General features: G+C 29.6%; 1 protein-coding gene across 1 annotated transcript in view; it reads right to left on the bottom strand.

The window, feature by feature from the left end:
- Positions 1–23,373, bottom strand: part of LOC110283236 (uncharacterized) — a 160,886-nt gene that overhangs the window by 120,482 nt on the left and 17,031 nt on the right. Inside the window, exons 8-21 of the mRNA XM_087156878.1 lie at positions 22,595–22,681; positions 21,194–21,328; positions 21,039–21,119; positions 18,366–18,539; positions 15,357–15,491; positions 12,516–12,578; positions 8,825–8,944; positions 7,932–8,072; positions 6,713–6,829; positions 4,827–4,955; positions 4,104–4,232; positions 3,122–3,235; positions 1,202–1,318; positions 59–178 (exon numbers count right to left, since the gene is read on the bottom strand). Coding sequence (XP_087013004.1) covers positions 59–178; positions 1,202–1,318; positions 3,122–3,235; positions 4,104–4,232; positions 4,827–4,955; positions 6,713–6,829; positions 7,932–8,072; positions 8,825–8,944; positions 12,516–12,578; positions 15,357–15,491; positions 18,366–18,539; positions 21,039–21,119; positions 21,194–21,328; positions 22,595–22,681 — 1,662 coding nt within the window. The remainder of the gene's footprint in view (positions 1–58; positions 179–1,201; positions 1,319–3,121; positions 3,236–4,103; positions 4,233–4,826; positions 4,956–6,712; positions 6,830–7,931; positions 8,073–8,824; positions 8,945–12,515; positions 12,579–15,356; positions 15,492–18,365; positions 18,540–21,038; positions 21,120–21,193; positions 21,329–22,594; positions 22,682–23,373) is intronic.

Raw genomic sequence — 23,373 nt, 5'->3', positions numbered from 1 at the left:
CATCTATTTAATTATATAGCTTGATTATAAATAGGTAAAAAATTCAAACATCCAATACCGTATCCCCGCCATCTTCTTTACTATCCTCAAGAGTATCCAAATCATCCATTAATTCATCTAACTCATTCAAAGCCCTTTTAATTCCTTCTTTGTACAGCGCATAGCAGAAATTATTCACCTATAATCAATAAAAACATCCAACATGTTACGTCACAATTATAATTTATTTATTTCTTCTAAAATTAATCTTTTTATTTATTTTATCATGATATCCAGGACATTTTAAGTTAGTTAAATGGAACAAAATGCTTGTTTCATACTATTTTACAATAGTCTGAAATAAATTAATAATAAAACCTTTGAAAATAAAATTACGAAATTTTTTATTCTTACTTAAAAAAAATGAGAATTAGAGAAATATTTTCAGCTTTAGTTCAGACCCAAAAAATTAAAATCTCAGTTTTATTTTAAGTTTCAAAATAAAAAATTTAATAAGCAGAAAAAAGTCAGTGACTTGGTAAAGTAAATATCACATTAACTTATTTTGATGCTTAGGAGGTAGATAATAAAAGGCGTAAGAATCAGTCTTTTTAATTAGTGTTTTTTCCTGAAAAACGTAACAGGATTGTTTAAAATAGTTTTTTCTTATTCTTTCCTTAATTTCATCTAAGGTTTAAGAAACTCATTATCGTTTATTCAGGTATTATTTTTTTAATTTCTGCTTTCAAACGAGCTTAAAAATAAAAGAATGGTTTTTAAAAAATATCAGAATATGTCTAATTTTTAATGGCTTTTAAATAACTTAACCGGGTAATTTGTTCCTGGGATAAATCATTATTAAATGAACACTTGAAACTAAAATATGAAACTTTAAATGCATACTCTCTGTACTAGTTAATTGTTTGATCTTTATCTTTCGATCTTTATCTTTTTTTATCTTCTTTGATCTTTATATGCAAATATTTTTTAAAAATGAGGAAAATTGATTTGTTTTTTTAATGTATTTATAAATTCTAATTCTTAATTAGGTTTATAAAAGCATTTAACAAATCTTTTTAAGAAATTTAAAACACTAGAATAATAAAAACATAGCATAGAATTAATAATTACGTGTTCCAAAAGAATTGATACAACAAAAATTTGGAATATAATTTTTCGCTACTGTTTATAAACAAAGCTATTATTACAATATTCAACCTACATCAATTTCCTCTACATCCTCTAACTTGCGTATTTCACTTTCAATGGCATCTATTCCATTTAAAACAACATTTTTTAGTTCTTCATGAAGTGTTCTGTACAAATCAGCGGATGGTATCTGCAAAGAGAGTTTATAAAAGGAAATACAGCATTTTATATCTAAATATGTCATTTTTAAGAATATATTACATAAAGAACTAAAAGTAAGCTCCTTTCTGAAAGGGAATTACCAGACCTTCTTTTGCAATAAAATCGTTATATTTCTTTCCCTTCATATCTTGATAGAACTTATTAAATGTATTTCTTTAAAGCTGGATTATTATTATTCTGTATAACCTCGAAATTACGTTAATATTACGTTAATATTTTTGTAAATTTTTCTTATAAGCATTAACATTAACATAAAAAAGAACGCAAAATTTATTAGGCTGTATTACTTTCAACAATAAGTTTGAATCCTATTTATTTATTCGTTTCTGTCACATCGAACAATTATTTCTTTGTAGCTTGCATTTCCATTATGTAAACATTTAAAATAAAATCGTCTGCTTTGAAAACATTTAAAATACAATCGTCTGCTATGAATTTTTTATTTTCAAAAAATCGTTGAATGATTTCATTAGTAAAACTTCATATATTTTAAAATTAAAACCATATAACAGATAAATATATATTTGTCAAAAAAATACGCATAATTCTTGAAATTTGGTACTTGCAACTCGAGAAGAAAAATACCGCTGAAATCACGTGGCTGTGCCTGATCAGATGGATGTGCCTGATCACGTGGTTGTGGCTTGTTGACGTTACAGTTATTGATCTAAGTTTAGTGTCACACTGAATGAATTTTCGGATGAGATTAAATTGGACATCGGCAATAGACGTTACGCGCTTGTGACAAGCCTGATTAGCAACTGAATCGTAGCATTAACAAATGCCACAATTTATTCACGCGTGACATCGCTTGCATCATGCATCCAATTTTAAAGATTGTAAATTTAAGTGAGGAAAAAAATAATAAAACATAACATGACTATAAATTTACGACAAGTTTTAAATGAATCATTAACAGTACGTAAGTAAACTAAATGATATATATATATATATATATATATATATATATATATATATATATATATATATATATATATATATATATATATATACATATATATATACATATATATATATATATATACATATATATATATATATACATATATATATATATATATATATATATATATATATATATATATATATATATATATATATATATATATATATATATATATATATATATATATATATATATATATATATATATATATATATATATATATATATATATATATATATATATATATATATATATATATATATATATATATATATATATATATATATATATATATATATATATATATATATATATATATATATATATATATATATATATATATATATATATATATATATATATATATATATATATATATATATATATATATATATATATATATATATATATATATATATAGATAGATATTTCTAAAATTAGAAAGAATTAGGTAAGCCGACTTATTTTAGAAAATTGAATCAATACTTCCTTGTTTACAATACTTTTACATTCATATAATTTTTGGAGCTTTCTCCTAAATTCAATGAATTTCTACCATGAGTCATTGCAATAAAATCAGCGAAACTTATTTAATAATGAACAGATATTAAAATAGATCAAAAGCTTTTATTTAATTCACTCTAAAGGAGTTTGTTCTAATTTATTTTTAACATTTCTACTTTTTAATAATGCCATGAAAGTTTTTGTCTCCCTTTAATAATTATTAAATTTGAAATTGCATCACTTAAAGAGCTGATGTTAAAGTATTTAAGCAAAAGAAATTTCTTTTCTTTTATAACTTACCACTGTAAAGTCAAGAAGTTTTGACTTTATTTGGAGCAAATTTTCCACAGTTATCTTGCAAAACTCAATGATTGAAGCATTAACATTAATGCATTGTTTCAAGGCATCAGGCACCTAAGTGTGATATAAAATGAAAAGTAAAAGTGGATGATAAAGTAATACCACAGCACTATCATAGAAATAATACTTCCTTTAGCTATTGCAACCAAAATACCTTTCATTATATGTCTCAAATTCTAGTCCATTTGTAAAAGAAAACTTTCAGAAAAAGTACTTATTTGTAAGAAATTAAAAAAAAATAGATGAAGAATAAGTAAAGGTTAAAGTTTCAAACTTTTTCTACTGTAATAAATTAAGGTTATTTTAAAAACTTTAATTTTATTTTGAAACGCAACTAAGTTTATTTCTAACTCAAACTACGTATTTATATTATTTTATTAAAAATTTATATTTAATTTTGAAAAAATAAATGATTAAAATACAATACGAATAAAATTATTAAGAAAAAAATGGGAGTGGTAAATTCGAGTGAATATATCCGTAACAGTAATTCCGGGAAAATCTTTTTAATGCAAAAGAGACATAACGACAATAAAAGTAAAGAGAACATTAGAAACTAAACTGAGTACGATTGGTTTCAATTAAATTTTTCTTCAAAAAAAAAATTTCTCGATGAAACTAAAAAAGCTGACTCAAAAAAGACAGAACAGGCTACCTACACCCACAATCAGTTCCGACTCTTCGGATGGAAAATTTGGTGGAACAGTGGCAGGTCCTTTGTTAACGAATGTTTTTTTTTTCCTTTCAAATTTACAATAGGGAAAGGGCAGATATGGAATTTGTCTACATTTCAGATAGATACCTTATTACTAAAGTTGTGTTACCAATCATGTAATAAACTGTTAATAATTATGCTCTGAACTGTAGCAAAATCTAAAAAAACATATTGACCAAGATTGAAAGAAAGTTACTTTTTACTCACAGCATAAAGGATACTTTTCTCTATTTCATTTATTTTCCTAATTTCTTCCTTCACTTGTTCAATTTCACTGAGTTTCATTTTCAAACCTTTCACGAGAAGTTTTCGAGAAAGTTGTAAAGCTTCGCTTTCCTGTAAAGCAATCAATACAAGAGTATCAACGCTAAGAAACTCTAATTAAAAATAAAATTTGTAACTTACTGTTTTTTACAAAAGTCCAAATAACGAAATACACATCATTTCATTTAATAAATCATAAGTAAATGTAATAAATCATAAATTTCATACAATAAATCATAAGTTCTGTGGCAAAGATTTGCATACTCACAATGTAGTGGTAATGCTCCCTCAGTAAAACTCACAATGTAATGCTTCCTCAGAAAAAAGGTAATCTTAAGTTGATTAAATTGGAACATAATATTGTAATTATAATTGATATATGATGTATGTGTTCCCAATAAACAATTTTAATTCGACAAAAGATACAGTTTATTAACAATTCTTTTATTAAATTTTAATGAATTCTAAATATTTTTCAGCCAATTTTGAAATTTCATGAAATCTTAAACATTTGTGTTTTAATTTTTGCATTAATATTCATTCATTTTTTAAAATACGCTTAGATAAATACTAAAGCAATATACATTACATAAAACTATATAAAGTTAAAACTGCAAAGAGCAACAACATACTTTGCATCCATTTTCATAAATAAAAAATACTAACCTCGAGCTGAATAGTACTTTTAATGTTATGGAGACTGCTGATAAAATAGTTCAATTCTTCGGCTTCTTCTTGCCTCATTTTAAGAGAGGATTTGATCTGCTCTCTACATACTCTGGTTCTTTGCAACGTCTATAAAAAACATACAAATATATAAAAAAAAATTCGAAAAATCTATAATTAATTTGAAACATTATAATTGATATCAGATTATACATATTCCGAGAAAAAAATGTTTTAGTGAAACGAAATTTGAAAATAATACGGTTAAAACACTTCAAGGCATAAATATTCATTAAAAACTGTTTATATAATTTTTTTACTATACGTTTTTTCAGCAAATATTTATTGGCACTGACAGTGATAAAGCAGTAAGTGAATTTAAATCTTTTATGCTTGCTCTTCCTGAAAAAATGTTTGTAAGTTTAAAAACTTACTGCTCCATCTAAAAACGGGAACAAACTTCCTATCTAACTCAAATTGAAATACTAAGCAAAAATTTTGACAAATATCTATTTGAAATGACTGTAATTAAGAAAGTGAAGTGTTCAAATTGTTACGAGGGTCGCTATTTATATTTCTGGCCTTGGCAACAGTAAGTGTTGCTAGGCAACCGCAGACGATTTTAATCGAAAGTTTGATATTTTTAAACATAAATTCGGCAGACGATTTACCATTATAGCTTTATTTGTGTTGTTGACTGTAAATTGAAAAGTTCTTCTCTTTCAAAAAATGGAATTGAATCGTGACCATTTTCGTGCCATTATTTTTCATAACTTTCGACGTGGATTGTCAAGACAAGAGTGCTTCGATGAACTTAATTCTTTATTCAGCGATAAAGCGCCATCCTTCAGCACTGTAAAAAAATGGTATAGCGAATTTAATCGTGGTCGATGTTCGATCCAGGACGAATCCCGTGCAGGTCGTCCAAAATATGTTGTTGTGCCAGAAAAGATCGATGCTGTGCGTGAACTGATAAAGCAAGATCGTCATGTGACATACCGTGAGATTGAGGCGTCTTTGGACATTAGTATGACTAGCATCAATAAAATATTGCATGAACATTTGAGCGTAAAAAAAATTTGTTCGCGTTGGATCCCGCATAATCTGACAAACGCTCAAAAAAAGGCTCGTGTCGATTGGTGCAAGGAAATGTTGGAAAAATACGTTTAAGGCATTTCAAAGGCTGTGTATAACATCTACACAGCTGACGAATCATGGATCTATGCATATGAGCCGGAAACAAAACAGCAATCAACTGTATGGGTGTTCCAAGACGAGACAAAACCAACAAAAGTTGTTCGAGGAAGAAGCACATCGAAACAAATGATTGCCTGTTTCTTCGGCATTAACGGTCATGTGGCAACAGTGGCGTTAGAGCAACGCAGGACGGTCAATTCTGAATGATACATGACCATTTGTTTGCCAGAAGTCATCGGAGAAATTCGAAAAAAGCAGAAGAACAGGCGAATCATTCTTCATCATGACAATGCGAGCTCTCACACATCGACTCAAACAAAGGCATTTCTGACGGAGCGAAAGATCGAACTGATAGGTCATCCGCCGCACAGCCCTGTTTTGGCACCCAATGACTTCTTCTTATTCCCACACATCAAAAATAAATTACGTGGACAACGATTTTCGACCCCCGAAGAAGCGGTTGATGCATTCAAAACGCATGTTTTGGAGTTACCTCAATCGGACTGGAAAAAGTGCTTCGAAAATTGGTTCAAACGCATGCAAAAGTGTATTAATCATCATGGAGAATATTTTGAAAAACAATTAAACCAATTTCGATCCTACATATTTGTTTTTTCATTATTAGGCCAGAAATATAAATAGCAACCCTCGTATACACATGAAAGAACCATTAGAAATATCGAACCAACCTCAGATATATTTTCGGAAACAGTTGGAGAAACAGAACTTTCTTGAAACATTCTTTCACTGTGTTTCATTTTTGCAGCTTTGAGAAATACTCTTCCTTCTTCCGACAAAATGGTTTCCTTTTATTAAAAAAGAAAAAAGTTTCAAAATTAAGGAAAGAAATCAAAACATGATATAAATATATATTAAAAATATATATTATAAATATATATTAAAAATATATATTATAAATATATATTATAAATATATATTATAAATATATATTATAAATATATATTATAAATATATATTATAAATATATTGCATGTACAAATTAGTTCGGTCCGTTTTCAAAAGATGGCTCTGGCTGTTATGAATGTTTCATAGTGACAGCTGGTTTCAGTGGTTTCAGAGAGGTTAAACATCTGTCAATATTATTCAGTTTATATCACTGTGAGTTTCATACAAAAACCATGTTTTTTACTTTGTTGAATATGTCAAATTTTGTTGTAACTAAGCAGCATTTGCGAGAGGTTCTTTTGTTTCTGCTTTAATTGCAAGAAAAGTGCAGCTGAAGCGCATCGAATGCTTGTAGAAGTTTATGTTGACAATGCTGCAACTGATAAATCATGTAGGGAATGGTTTCGACGTTTCAAGAATGGTGAATGGTGAAGGAAGAATGGTGAATGGTGTTGTGTGCTGCAACTGTTGATTCCATTACGGGAGATCGGTATAGGCAACAATTAATTCGTTTGAGCCATGCATTACGAGAAAAACGGCCGGAATACAAGCAAAGGCATGAAAAAGTTATTCTTCTGCATGATAATGGTCGGCCTCATGTCTCAAAAAACGTAAAAAATTATTTGGAAAAACTCAAGTGGGATATTTTACCACACCCCCCACATTCACCGGACATGGCTCCTTCTGATTACTGGTTGCTCCGACGGATGCAGCATGATTTGGCAGGTCACCGGTTCACTTCTTTCGCAGAAATCGAAAATTGACCCCTAACTTGGATCGCCTCAAAAGACGAGACATTTTTTCGAGATGGAATTCAAAAATTGCCTGAGAGGTGGGAAAAAGTAATAGCCAGCGATGGACAATACTTTGATTAATCTGTTTATTCATTTTGTTCAAAAGTAAATGCATTTTTGACCACACAAAAAAAAACGGACCGAACTAATTTGTACTCCCAATATATTATAAATATATATTATAAATGTAAATTATTTAAAAGGTTACTTCAGATATTATTTGACTTCTTTCATAAATTTCTTTCGATATTAAGTTTTCCAATGTCTGGTTCAAATCTGCTATTTCAGAATTTTTCGCTTTAAGCATATCTTCGCAAAAAACCTGCAAGTTCTTCAAAAGATCAGCCACCTGATGCGAAGAAAGAAAATTAAGTTTTCAACAAACAGAATTAGAAATCTTACGCAAAATTGATTTTTAAAAAAACATGATAAAGGAGTTTGAAGATGAACTGAAACAACACTGCAACGTGACTAAAATTAGAAACATTTTAGTATTTCATAAAAGACTTTGTTACGTTAATAAAACAGCACTTAAGAAATAGCCTTTACAAATTATAACTTTTATCATATTATATTTTGATTTAAGACCACCATCTAAAATTCGAACTTAAGATCCATTAAAAGTCATCAGTCCATCAATAAATCTTTAAATAAAATTGTTTTAAAAAAGAAATCCTCATGTTTGGTGAAATTGAAGAAAAAAAGACAACTTTTTATTCGATTTTAATGGAGAGAGGATGTCATAAAAAGTCTGCCACACATTGAATAAATTTGTAAGAAATGAATTATTAAAATTTTTATCACCTATTTTATTCTTATTTTATGAAATACACGCAAGTTAAGCATAGTGAATTTAAAAATATTATAATTTTGAGGATTACTGATTTCATTTTGAGAACTGTCTTTATGTAACTGAATTTGCTAATGTATGTAAACATAAATGGAAAACTTATTACTGAAATAAATATATTAATAAATATACAGATTTGCTTGAATTATTTAACAATATACAATATACCTGTAAAAAAAGTCAAACATATTAATTGTCCTACAAACTAACTATTAATATGAAATTTGAAAATTTAATAATGCATGACGCACTTTATCCACATTATCATTCTCAAAATTCGTGGGCATTTCCATTAGTCTTTTAAGAAAACTATTTTCTTCTTCCGAAAAACTTCTTAAAAACTCCAAATGACTCTTAATAAGCTTTGAAGCCTGGAGATGAAAAATAAAAAATGTGTTAGAAATTTCAAATTTGGAATTCTAGACTGTAAATCTAATGTGAATAAAAGCTTTGAGAAATGGTGTATACTATCTACCAATAAGTATTTGAACACCTATGCAAATGACTATATCTGCGGTCCTGAGATACGTCACGCCCTCCGCCGGTATATATCCTGTAGGAAACAACATCGACATTAGTCCCATGCAAGGTACCTACTGCACTATTTTGGATGACAATGTGCTTCCTGCGTTGTGACAGTTTTACGGGGTGGACCCCTGTTACTTCCAGGACGACAATGCCAGCTGTCATGTTGCGAGGTTCACCAAGGCTTGGTATGGTGCCAATGGGGTTAATTGAATGAACTGACCAGCTCAGAGCCCAGACCTGAACCCTGTCGAGAACCTCTGAGACGAGTTGGATCGCCGAATTAAGGGGTGTACTACCCGTCCAAAATCGGTGAAGGAACTTATATGTCTTCTCCAAGCCGAGTGGAAGAAAATACTGTCACACAAGGACTTGTGGAAAGTATGCCCCTGAGGGTTCACGCTTTAATTGCCTCTCGTGGAGGCTCTACCAACTATTGATTATGAATAAAGTTTGTTTTTCTTTTCAATCACACGTGTCCAAATACTTATTGGTAGATAGTGTATAAAAACTTATAAGGAAATTCGAAGTTGTTAAAAATCGCTTTAAACTAACATTTACTTTACAATTTAGACTACTTTTGCAAAAAAAAAACAATTCATTTTTAAATATTCATACATATTCCGCTCTTAATATTTTCATCGCATTCCTCTGCAGTCTTAGAATACTCATATTAAAATCAAGAAACAGATTTTCTTATTCGGACACTTGCACAATTTTTTAAATTCTTTTCTTTGAATTGAAAATAAGATTGATAATTCTAATAAAAACATATTTTTGAGGTTAAAAAACTGCTGAGGTTCAAATATTAATAATAAAATAATTTGATTTATTTTTACTGTTAATACGATTTCAAAAAAGAAAATATTTAGAAAGCAAGTTAAAAGAGCGAGAATAGTGATTCATCTAATAGTAAATATTAATTTTTATAAACGTGTGCTTGTGAGACATTAATGTTCAAAATATTATAAGAATAAAGAATTTTGAAATGGAACGAGAAGCAGGCTAATAAAATTCGAAAGATAAATCATGCGTGCAATAAGTAGGGGAGAGTGGGGTCAACTGTAACCTTTTTTACTTAACTATTTTTAACTAACAAAAAATCCAATATATTATTAGTATTAATTGACAGACGAGTAAAGTAGACTATCCTCTAATAGAAAAAAAATAAATACCTTATTTTAAATGTTATTATATTAATTACTAGCAATTTTTGACAGTCGTACACTTGTTACAATTGTCCCCACTTACGGGGTCAATTGTAACAGTTCATAAATTCTATTAAAACATAGTTAATTATACATATTATCATAGTTGTGATATTACATACTCTTTACATTGTCGTTTTAATTAAGTTGCCAAATCTCTTAATAATATTGTTCGTTTATAATATGTGTGTACAATTTATGCAAAATTTTGACAATCTTCATTTATCAGCACTTCTAATGGCACTAATCAAAATAAATTAAGCCAAATCGCCCCCATTGTTTAAATTACGGTAAAAAAAGTACCGGCACTTCGGTAACTTATCGTAAAATCGATTTTTACCAGATCCATTGTTACGGAAGAAAAATCTGATATACCGTTGTATTGACAGTAATAATTACTGAAAAATCACTGAATCACTATTATTAAATAAATATTTTTATAAAAAATTACGGTATAATATGGTTAAAAAACGATTGTACGGTAAAATGGATTTTACGCATGATACACCCAAAGTGATGGAACTTTATTACGTAATTTGGCCCGGAATTTTTTACAGTAGGGGAGAGTCGGGTAACCCCGCTCACTTAAGGAGTATTGCTTATATTTCTGTATAATACTGAGTAATAATCAACATTTTTGTATGTTTCGATTGTTTTATCATCTAATTAAATAATGCAAAAAGAATAAACCAAAAAAAGAATAGTTAAACTTAAAAAAATAGAAATTTAAAAAAACATGTTTTTCAGCTCTTTTCAAAATGTGTCGGGTAGCCCCGCCCAGTTACAAAAATTGTGTTTTTTGGCTATTTTTTCAGGTGTAAATGAGAATGACCAATGTATTGACAATAGATAAACCTGATTTATCATTTTTATCACAAAATTATTTTATTTATTACATATTTATATACTTTTAGTGAATTCTATCATTTAATAACAACAAATCTCATACTTTTTATCATTATTAATGTATATTAATATATTATAATATTAATACATATTTATATTAAATATTTAACGAAAATAATTTAATTTAAGTAACATTAATTAATAACAATAGTTTTTTTTCAATATAAACTTATTTGGTTGATCTCTTCTTATAAACTTAATATAAAATACTTCTTATAAAATTACAAATTCACTTTGTATTTTGATTGCATTCAAATGCTTCTGTAGATTGATTCGTTCACAAATAAGTGAAAATAAATAAGTAAGCAAATAGCTTATCATAATATTTGTGATTTCTTGATATTAAATTTAATTTGGATATATCAATTACATTTTAAAAATATTTAATTTTTCATTTTTAAATACATAAATTTAATTTTCATACAATATTAAAACATATATTTGTTGTTAAAAATGCATATAACATTCAAATTTGAAGCAATTAAATAATAATCCTCGCAACCGTACATTTATCGACGAAATAAAATTGGGCGGTGATACCTGACATTCATGTGAGCGGGGCTACCCGAAATCCAATTTTTTTGTAAATTTGTAATTACTCAAACAATTTTTTTGCATACAAACTTCTTTCTTTGTGCAAATTAAACTTAAGACTACATACTTTAATGCTGTATGTATAAAAAAAATTATTTTTTTAGTACTAAAATGAAGTTTAATCGAAACATTCAACCAATTTTTCTTAATTTCATGACTACTGTATTCAACATATTTTCAAAACTATTGTTTACCATGTTACCAGCTGCATAAATACTTGAAACTTTGAAAATAATCTTTTTTTAAAATAACAATTAATGTCCGATGGCCCATTGACTTGAAAAAATATTCTATACACATGAAATTGACTGTGGGCGGGGCTACCCGACTCTCCCCTATATGAGTAACATTAAACAGACGTTTGCTTCAGTACTATAATGAAGCACCTTCTTCTGTGTTGAAACACAAAAAGAAAAAAGGAAAAACGCAAAAAATGCGAGAAAAAATATAAACAAGTTACAACAAGGATAAAAAGAGATAGATTAATTGGGAAGATGGAATAGTTTGAAAACAGAATAATAATTTCTCTTATATGAGTTAGCTGAAGTCAAAACTAATACAATTTTTAAAAAGAATTATATTTGTATTTAATATTTTATAAACCTTAAAATGGATTTTTTATTCGTGAGAAATACTTTTATCCAAATCCTATAAAATAAGGAAAATAACATTACATTTATCCAATATAGTTTAAAAAAATGTAACTAACTTCGATTTGACTAGGATCTGGTTGAGAGCGAACATCTTTTTTTAGAGGGGCGTGTGTTGGTGCCTAAATAAGAAATAAATATTAATGACTTATTAATTAATTTATAAAGTACAAATGTGAAATTAGAAGCATTTCAGCATTTTCTTTAAATTTTGAAATGTATGTTTTAAAAAACTATCAAAATTTAATTATTTAAATCAACATATACACTGCTGGACAATTGCTAAGGACGGATCGCAAATTACAATGTAGCATAACATTAAGCGCGACATGAGGCCTAGTAAGATAAAATATAGTTGCCACACTGTTCAGACATTAGAATAAAGAATATTCATTGTTCTGGAAAGTACAAAAACTATGAAACATCTGAAAAAATAAAAAATGTTCATTTGATACTGCGTACGGAAAAATGAAACAATGCGTCTAAATGTCAGCAGGCAACTTGAGGAAAGGTATCAGTACGGGATATGCCGACCGTGGAGTGTAATGCAACATTCTACACGTCATATCATACTTTGCACAACATTATCCAGCAGCTGTTGAGGCAATTTATTCCATTCCTCAGTCAGTGCACGGATGAAGGTGTTCTTGGTTGTCGGAGGATAGTTTCGACCAGCAAGTTGCCTCCCCAAAGCATCCCAAACATTTTCAATGGGGTTTAGATCTGGAGAACGTGATGGCCATACGGGGAGTTGAATACCCTCGCTGTCTAGACAATCCTGAACAGCGAGTGTTCGATGACATGTTGCGTTGTCGTCCATAAAAGCAAATTTATCACCGACAACACCACGGAAAAGACGAACATGAGGAAGTAGAACTTCATCAATCTATCGTTGGCCCGCCGCAGTCACATTATCAACCATATGTAGGCGCGTGCGGCCATTGATCATGATACCGGCCCACACCATGACACTGCATGTCGGATATCGGTCCCTTTCCTGGATATTTTCTGGACGATAACCAGTACCATTCTCGCGCCAGATCAGTTGGCATTCACAATCCGATGACAGACTGAACCTACTCTCATCTGAGAATAGTACGCATGCCCAGTCCTGTTCAGTCCAATTGTGACGCTCACGACCCCATTGCAAACGGGCAGTACGGTGCTGTCTGGTCAATGGGACACACACAACAGGTCTGCGGGCGTATAGTCCTCCTCCCCTCAAACGTCAGGCAACAGTTTTTTGGGAGATCTGTTTTCCTGTGGCAGCAAGAAACTGATTTGCCACCTTCTGAGCTGTAGTGCGTCTGTTCCTTTTTGCTGATAGGACGATGTATCTGTCTTCTACAGCCGTCGTACTTCTAACACGACCTCCCTCGTGCCGCCTACTACACATTCCAGTAGTTTTAAATGATTTCCACAGCCGTGAAATAACGCTGTGAGCGATGTCGAACTCCCAGGCAACATCTGTTATTTTTCGCCCTTTTTCGATCTTTCCAATAATTCGGCCACGCTCAAAATCATCTAAGTGATATCGGGAAGACATGCCAAAAATTTCAAGTTCGTCAACTAAATCTTTCCTGTAAAACTTTGACTTGAAACAACAACTCTCCACACGCGTCAAAACCTTTAAAGCTCTTATCAGCGCTATCACGTGATGAACAGACGTGGAAAAAAAATTTGCATACACATACCTCTTCTTACTATATCCCGCACTTATTCTAATTTTCCGCATTTTGCTTCCTTTCATTTTGTGGTTGCTATGGATGATAGTGTTATCCGTCCTTAGCAATTGTCCAGCAGTGTATATGTATATATGTATACGTATAAAGAGAGAGAGAGACATAACATAATTAAAAAAAAAAACAATAAAAAATTTGGACGAAAAACGTAAAGTTTCTCTTCACTGCACATTCCTTTACGTCAGAGATATTTCAAAATAAGGAATAATTCGTTCATGGGCTGCAATAGCAGCACAAGTCAAAATATCTTTGAGAAAAGTGGGTTTAAAGTTTTCATTGCTAAGCAAAATGCATAAGAAATGCTTTAGTTTGATTAAACGAAGATTATCTTCAAGTTGAATTATGAGTTGTACTAGTATTGCTGCTGAGAAGAATGTTTATTTTCATATTTACACCTGTTCTTAGTCCAAAACGAGTGTTTTTTGAGTTGAGTCACTATTGCAGTTCATGAGCGAATTATCCTAAGATGGAAATTATTATTTATAATGCATCTATGTCTCTAAAAATAAAAAAAATAATCTAATCGTAAAAGAGCTTAAGATGGAAGAAGACAGGCAGAAAACAACCCTATCGATATAAAGCTAAATAAAATAAAAAATGTGTTAAAATTTGATTTACTAATCTAACAAAATCGCTGAAAAAATATAATGAATGTGTTTTTATCTTTATCGTATAAATTAATTAGTAAAAAATGAATATAGTATATTAAATTTCATTACATATATACAACTCAATACATACGTTTTTTTAAGAACAAAGTTATGAGAAAGAGTGGCAAAGTTATGAGAGACACTGTTGTTGCATGGAATCACATACCTTCCCTAGCATACCAAATATTTTTCGAACACATCCGGAGGCATTAAAAATCTAGCAATAATTTGAGCATTGGTCTTAAGTGGGTCGCATGTGTTTAAATACAATAAAAGAAATTGGTGTTGAATGATTTTTGTTCTGTGTCTTTATATATTACATAAAAGGTTTAACTCCTTCTAGCAGCTCCGTGCATGGAATTGTTTGTTCTTTTTGTATGACTTCTTTGTACATGAAGCCTGTACATGAATCACCCTGTATATAAAACCTCATATGTAAATCACAAATACTAGAAAAATGTATTATAGTTCGATTTTGCTTAAGAATTATTGAAGAAATCATCCTAACCTTTTTCTTTCTCAAATGCCGTTTTTTTCTTTTGGCTTCCTCCTTCTTTCTTATTTCTTCTCGCTTAATTTCAACTAATTTTAATTCAATAGCAACAGAATATAAATCTTGTATTTTCACATTTAAAGGAGACTCCTAACGCACAAAAAAATAAACATATACACAGTAATAGGTAAAATACTTTTACAAGTCAAATAAAAATTCAAGAGCCGAGAATTTATGGAAAAGGAAAAAATTTGAAAAAGGAATGTTATTGTTATAAGTATCATTAAAAAATTACAAAAAAAAACTGAATCACCAAAAAATAAAAGACGTATTTTCAAAAATTGAAAGATATTGAAATATCAATGTTTAAAAAATATTTACACCATTTTAAAAACAATATGATTAGAAATATTATTCTTTATTATTCTTAATGTTATTATGATCTCTTATTAGGATCTTTATTATTCAATAATGATATCATTGGTCTGATTGGGGTATAGACAAACGAGCGTATTAATCAACCTAAATTCCATAATCATATTCCATAATCCACTGTGAATTTTGCTGTTGTACAATACAACATCGTTGAAAAATCATGCTTAAAAGATTCAAACTATTATCATTAATTTTAAAATAAAATAATATTTATATTATGTAAAAGACATATTCAAGCAAGCATGTTGAAGTTTTATAGCAGGTTAAATTCTAATTTCAAATACTGTTTTCATTCTATTATTTTCAATTTCTTTACACAAACTAATTTTGAAATTAATAAGTTGCAGTTAAATCTGATGAGTAGTTTTTTATTGTGTTCTAAATAGAGTAAGCTTGATATTAAGAACGCTCTATTCACAAAAGAATCGAGATAATTTTTTTAAACATGAGATTTTTTAAATATCGAGATAATTTTTTTAAACATGAGATTTTTTAAATATCGAGAAAATTTTTTATGAGTCTCACTTTTAAAAATTCATTTTAAAGCTTTTTTTTTCATGTATTCAACAGTTTATACCCGGTTTCTCAAAAATGACCGACGATTTGAAAATCAAATTAAGAAAATGAGAGAAGGTAGAAATCAACGAACAATTTATTCCTATGAAGTTTCAAAATCAATGATGAGGGTCTACTCTGCTGACTTAGAGAACTAAAAACAATGTCTTCAAAAATAGCCCTTATTTGCCGTAAAAACATGATGCAATTACTAAACACCCTTGTAGAGCCGCGATGGCTCAGGGGATAGAATGTTTGCCTTCCAATGAGATGAACCGGGGTTCGATCCCAGTCATGGCTGGTCGATACGAATTCCGCATCCGGCTTGCACCGACCACAGTGCTGACGTGAAATATCTTCAGTGGTAGACGGATCATGGGTTAGAGTCCCCTTGCCGTCAGGTTAACCGTGGGAGGTTCTCGTGGTCTTCTTCTCCATGTAACGCAAATGCGGGTTAGTTCCCCAAAAAAGTCCTCCACGAAGGCAAATTTCTCCCAATACTTGATCCAGTAGCTCCCTTGTCTTCTGGATTTAGTTCAAAATTACAAGGCTACGGAGTTGAACATTAGTAGTCATAAACTCAAGAATTGGGACGGCTGTTCAACGATGGTTATAAAATATAAAATCCTTGTAAATATTCAACTAAACTAGAGAGACATACAACAGAAAGCGTTATTTAATGATTCTCCGGTCAATAACACTATCTGTTAATAAACTTTAAAGCTAATTTTAAAACTTACTGAGATTAAGTCATAAGTTTCTCACTCTCTAAACCCTACTCCGTTTTTCTTAAATTGATTTTTCCAAACTCCAGTCCTTTTTTTAGACACCTTACATTCCGATACTGTCAACAATTCTTATAAAATTTTAAAATTTTGTTCAGAATATTACAAAATTGCGTACATTTAAAACTTAAATACATGAAGTGGAAAGTAAAAAGTTTTTCTGATATTTTTTGTTCGCATCTTAAATGCCATATCTTCTGAACATTGTAAAGTATGTTGCACTCTACCTCAATTTCACAACAATAATATTTCTTGCAAGTGAACTTCACCCCCTCTTCGCTGACACTCCTCAACTCCTCGAAAATTACAATGCAATCTTACATGGTTTGCTATGTAAACCATGCTTCCTTCACTCGTTACTAAATTAAACCCATTTAAAATGTGTTCCAGCGTAAAATCGTAAAAATTTTAATCAAATATTAAAATCGTTAAAACTGATTCCTCTTTAAAAAATTAACATTTTTAGTCAATAATAAGTTATTGAAATTTTAAGTTAAAGTAAATGGCATGCAATAGAAAAACTTGCAGAAATAAAACAGTAATTATGCTTTTAAAATACAACGTGTTTGACGGCATGTCCCCTACGCATTATTTCAATGTTACTTCTTTCAAAACTGTCATCAACTCTTTCTTCTCTCCGAGCACGCTTTTTTTATTTTACAACACTCATTTTTTAGTGAATAACAATAAAAAAAGAATAAATACTCATTTTTTAGTGAATAACAATAAAAAAGAATAAATACTCACTTTTTAGTGAATAACAATAAAAAAGAATAAATACTCATTTTTTAGTGATTAACAATAAAAAAGAATAAATACTCATTTTTAGTGAATAATAATAAAAATTAATAAATACTCATTTTTCAGTGAATAACAATAAAAATGAATAAAGTTACAAATATTAAATCTGCGTAAGTATAATTAAAATATAATCCAGAACACTTTGTTTGTACATATGAAACATTCACTTTTTTATGGCATTCGCTTTCAGTTCTTCGGAACTTATAGCTCAGCTCTTGCGAGAAGAGAATTTTCATTCAAAAAATTTTAAATAAGAGCGTTTACGTTTTCATGCTTCTAACAGCTCACATGCTTGATATTTCAATTCCCTGTTGTCAACGCGAAAAATAAACGAGAATTTTCTTTGTCACCGTGTAAGAGAAATGTACATAGATTTTATATAGTTCTTAATAACTGATAATAATCATGTTTTTATATGATAATAGTAACGTCTGTGCTACCAACTTACATCGCTTTGAAATAAGTCGTGTTTAACATCTTCTTTGCATCCTTCAATCCACCATCGTATATCTTGGACGAGTTTGAATCTATTTCTCAAGACTTCAGGAATCTCTCTTTCCCTTACCTTAAGCTCATATGCTATTTCAGACAAGTTAGTCAAAGTTAAAAAAATTTGAGATGCCTGAAACAAAATTGTAGGTCATTTCTGAATAAATTAAAAACCATAAACTAAAACGATATCGTTTTTTTTTTCCTCCAAATTTTTTAGCTCAAAATTTTATAGCAATTTCAAAACGCATTCTATATCCAAGCTTTTAAAAAAATAATAATACCATGTCTTTAACATCTAAAGTGACTTATTAAAAAAAAAATCACATATTTTAAAAGAATTTTCCAATTTAAATATCTCAGCTTAAAAACTTTAGTTATTTTTGAAGTATAGAATGATTACAAAAAGAATTTTATATTTGTTGAGAAATTTATCACAGCATTTTAAAACATGTAATTGCCAGCAAATTATTCCAAACTGTGAAAAGCTAGAGTACGTGAATAAACTTAAATTAAAAGAATTTAAAACTTAAAATTTAGGAGAAAGGTTCCAAATATAACAAATACTTTTAGCAATAAAGATTGGAACATAAAAATTATAATCATGCCTCTTTATAATTTATACTGGTACAAACATTAGGGACTGTCTAAATTTGCGAAAATCAAAAGCACAGCAGTGTTATCTCAAAAAAGTAAAAAGTGTTAACAAGTCTAAAAAAATCTCGAAAAACATCTGATAATACTAAGTTAGCATCAAAAATATTAAAAGCATAAGCTCCAATAGTTATAATCTTGAACCAGGATTATTTATCGACAATTTTATGAGAAAAACAATAACGTATTTACTTGCATTTAACTATAGTGAGGAAAAAAGTTAGACAAAACTACCAAAATATTGCAAAATTTACAATGTTATTGGCTTTATGGAAATTTGTACCGAAGCGCTTTGATAATGATTTTTTAGCATTATCAATAAAATATAATTTTATACTATATAATAAAATTTGGTAAATGTGGTAAAACTTAATAAACTTATCATGATACCATGGCGTAAAAACGATTTATTCGGTTAAATTTACTTTTCAGTTTCGTAATTTTACTAGAAGTGTGAACTGCTAAAATTTCCAGTAAGAACCGGAAGGTAAGATCCGGTAAGAACCGGAAGGTAAGATCCGGTAAGAACCGGAACTACTTAGTTTCCTGTAAGAATTTCCGGTAAAACTAGAATTTCTGGTTTTACTAGAATTTCCGGTAAACCATTACCATGCGAAAGGAAAAAAAATTTCATTACTATACAAATTGGGTAGTTTTACCACAATTTTCTTTTTTTTTTCATGCATAAAAGATACACTTCAATGACAAACTTAAAAACTTTTTTTTATTTCCAATGCCCACCTGTGTTAACATTTCGTCAATGCAGGCATTTACAGGGCAGATTTATTGGCCACTCTTTCAAGGGCACCATATTAGGCGGACCAACGTTGTTCCCATAGCAAGAGCAGACAGTACAGAGATTGAAGAGCATCCATGTCCTGCCCGGGATTCAAACCCAGAACCTTTCTGATGCAAGACCAGTTCCTTAACCCTACACAGTCCGGTCGGCACTTAAAAACTCAACAGAGGAATTTTTTTTTCAAACACCTTTCCAACCCACACTACTGCCTATGGAGGGTTTCTGTTTCCTCACCTTTACACAATCTTTACATGAGTTTTAGATCATTTTTTATAACTATCCACTTATCTCTAGAATCCACTATCTCCTTCGGCTAATTAGGGGTGTCACGTTCATTCAATCATCTATCGAACTATCTCGAACTATTCGAACTATCTCATATTAGGCATTTGGTCCCACAGTGGACTGATCGTTAAGACACGGCTCCCAGCAAATCACCGAAGTCAAGCGTCACTGGCTGCGGTCAGTGTGCGGGTGGGTGACCACTTGGATCAGTCTGCGTAGGGACCGAGGGTGTGCGGTATTGGTCCTCGTTAAACTGTTCTACCGTAAAGTGCTCGACTTAGCGTGCAGGTCGTCTGGCTACCGAAGCGGAGGTGCCATCCCCTCTGCAGAGGATCAAAATTGTGATGGCATGTCTTCGGATCATCCTCAGGGATGCTTCTCAGACGGTCGCCAATAGCCCATTGTGCAGCTCTAGTGCGACGTAAATGAACTACAACAACAACGATATCATTTGAGGAGTGAAAATTATTTAAACATTTTACATGGAACTGAGTGTTGCAAAAAATGATTACTACAAGTAATAAATATTTATAATCCGAACAGAGTAAATAAATGACACCATACTCTATTTACACTTCTAAAAAAGTCTATACTACTAACAACGCAAAGAAAATTTGATGTTTCAAACTCGAACGCACTTGTTAATCACATTCAGTACTACAGATGGATGGAATTTACTAAACTTTAGTTCTAGTATGAGTTTTTAATATAATAATAATATAATAATAATAATAATAATAATATAATAATAATATAATAATAATATAATAATAATATAATAATAATAAAATAATAATAATAATATAATAATAATATAATAATAGTAATATAATAATAATGATATAATAATAATAATATAATAATAAATAATAATAATTAAAAATATTTCTGTACCTTAACCTTTAGCTCTTCCTCTTTCTTCTTGACAATAACTTCCTTAAACACGTTTTTTATACAAAAAATCACCTGCATTGACTGAAATAAAGAAAACTACATGTTTTTATTTGAACTTTATTTATCAGGTGTAGCTTTTTATAACAAAAACTCACCTCGTAGATAGTCTTAAATCCAAAAAACTGATATCCGTCCACATAATTTCCATACAGATATCCAAATACATGAGAATCCTCCTGACTTTGTGCAATAAATGAAATTTTATGCAAAGCATGAGAGTACATAACATACTAGGAGAGATAAATTAGATTTATTTTTAAAAAAACTACGTCTCAACAAACAAATGTATTCAAGAAGCATGCAAATAACATTATCATTAAATTCAAGAATTGTTTACTCCTGACATTAAGCTCTGTAATTATGTATGCAAATATTATACTGGTGCTATTTCATGATCATTTTTAACATAAATTTTTTTAAATTCCTCCTTCAAATTCCTCCCCTGATGCCTTGAAACAAAATATTTGAGAGTAACAAATATTCTGGATGTAATGCATGCTATCTATAAATAATAGGGGAGAGTGGAGTCAATTGTAACAGGGTACGATTCTAACAGAGCAAAAATTTCGAGTGTCGGGTTCTAGATTTGGTTCCTAGGAGGCGCACAAGGTGCATCTAATATATCTACATGTACACCCCTGCTGGCAACCATTTTTATGTACTTTTGAAAGAGTTACATCACAAATGATATTTTCAAGCCACGTAAGTACTTTTTTTGGTATTAGAATATTATACTGTAGCAAAGTAATTTTGCTTAAACAAATAAAAATTATTAACCGAATATGTAAGTGGACACCTTAATTAACATTTCAAAAAAAAAGATTAGTTTTGTTATTTAACTAGTATTGTTTTTAACAAATGAAGCCGAACTGGCGTCTTGGGGACGATTGTAACAATAAGTAAAGGGACGATTGTAACAGCTGAAAATAAATAATCTTATGTTTACAAACCATTACTTAACTCTTTAAGAACCACCAATAGTTTCCTATATCATTTATATTATGTTGCATGTGCATTATTTTATTTGTCACCTTTCACAGCATAAATTAAAATTTTTAACCCCTTAAAGTTAAAAGTTTAACCCTTTAGGTCTCTGCTCATTATTATTTTTACTCCTAAAATATCACTACTATTTTGATCAATAAAAAAATATATCGCAACTATGATAATATGTATAATTAACTATGTTTTAGTTAAATATATGAACTGTTACAATAGACCCTGTAAAAGGGGACAATTGTAACAAGTGCACGACTGTCAAGAATTGTTAATAACTAATATAATAACATTTAAAATAAGGTATTTATTTTTCCTTCTAGTAGAGGATAGTCTACTTTTCTCGTCTGTCAATTAATACTAATAATATATTGGATTTAATGTTAGTTAAAAATAGTTAAGTAAAAAATGTTACAATTGACCCCAGTCTCCCCTACATCTAAATAATATCACTTAGAAATATTGACTTTCACTTTTAAAGGTAATTTAACTTGTCTTACATTTAAGCCTTTTTCTTTGATCTTGACGCCAAACAAAGAAATGTCCAACTCAACATCTTGAGCTTGTTCGTGAGTCTCATTTAAAGTCTGCAATTAAAATTTTTAAAAATAACTTCAATCAAACTTTTTTTAAACTGAATTAGCATGCAGTTTAGCGACTGTACATGATTTTAGCTCAAAATAAAATGCAATAATTTCAAATTCAATAAAAAGTAATTCATCAAAATAAATAAAAAATTACGTTTTTCTTACGTGATTTATGAGATTTTAGGATACTGTTAAGATAATTTATCATTAATTTTTAAAAATCATTTATTAATCTTATTCTAAATATCACAAACAAACAAAAAAATAGAAGAAATCGGTTATCATGTTTTTAGAACCAAGGAGCATGAAAATGCTTCAAAAAATGTATAGTATACAGAACAAATCTTAAAGAAATAAAGTTTTCAGATGAATATGAAAAGAATAAAACTGGTTACCACTAAAGCTTTAAAACACCATCAGAAACCTGAGAATCTAACAAGGAATGTTAGTAAAAGAACTCTCAAAAGTGCTTTTTTATCAAGAAATAAAATTCGATAATCTCTTTTAATCGTTGCAATGCCTATTACAATTAAGGATTCGCTGTTAATCCACGAAATTATCCCAAAATTAATTTTAAGTGTAGTCAAAGCTAACAAAATATGGCAAAATTAACCATGTTTTTGGATCTATAGAAACAATAAAAAGCACGATAGTTTTTACCGGAGCACTTTTTGGTAATATTTTCTGTAAAA

The sequence above is a fragment of the Parasteatoda tepidariorum genome, chromosome 1 (genome assembly GCF_982258835.1).
Source record: "Parasteatoda tepidariorum strain Cologne lab strain chromosome 1, Ptep-v5.0, whole genome shotgun sequence".
NCBI classification, from domain to species: Eukaryota; Metazoa; Arthropoda; class Arachnida; order Araneae; family Theridiidae; genus Parasteatoda; species Parasteatoda tepidariorum.
The sequence above is the reverse complement of the archived record's forward strand: the minus strand, read 5'-3'. Positions and strand labels throughout refer to the sequence as shown.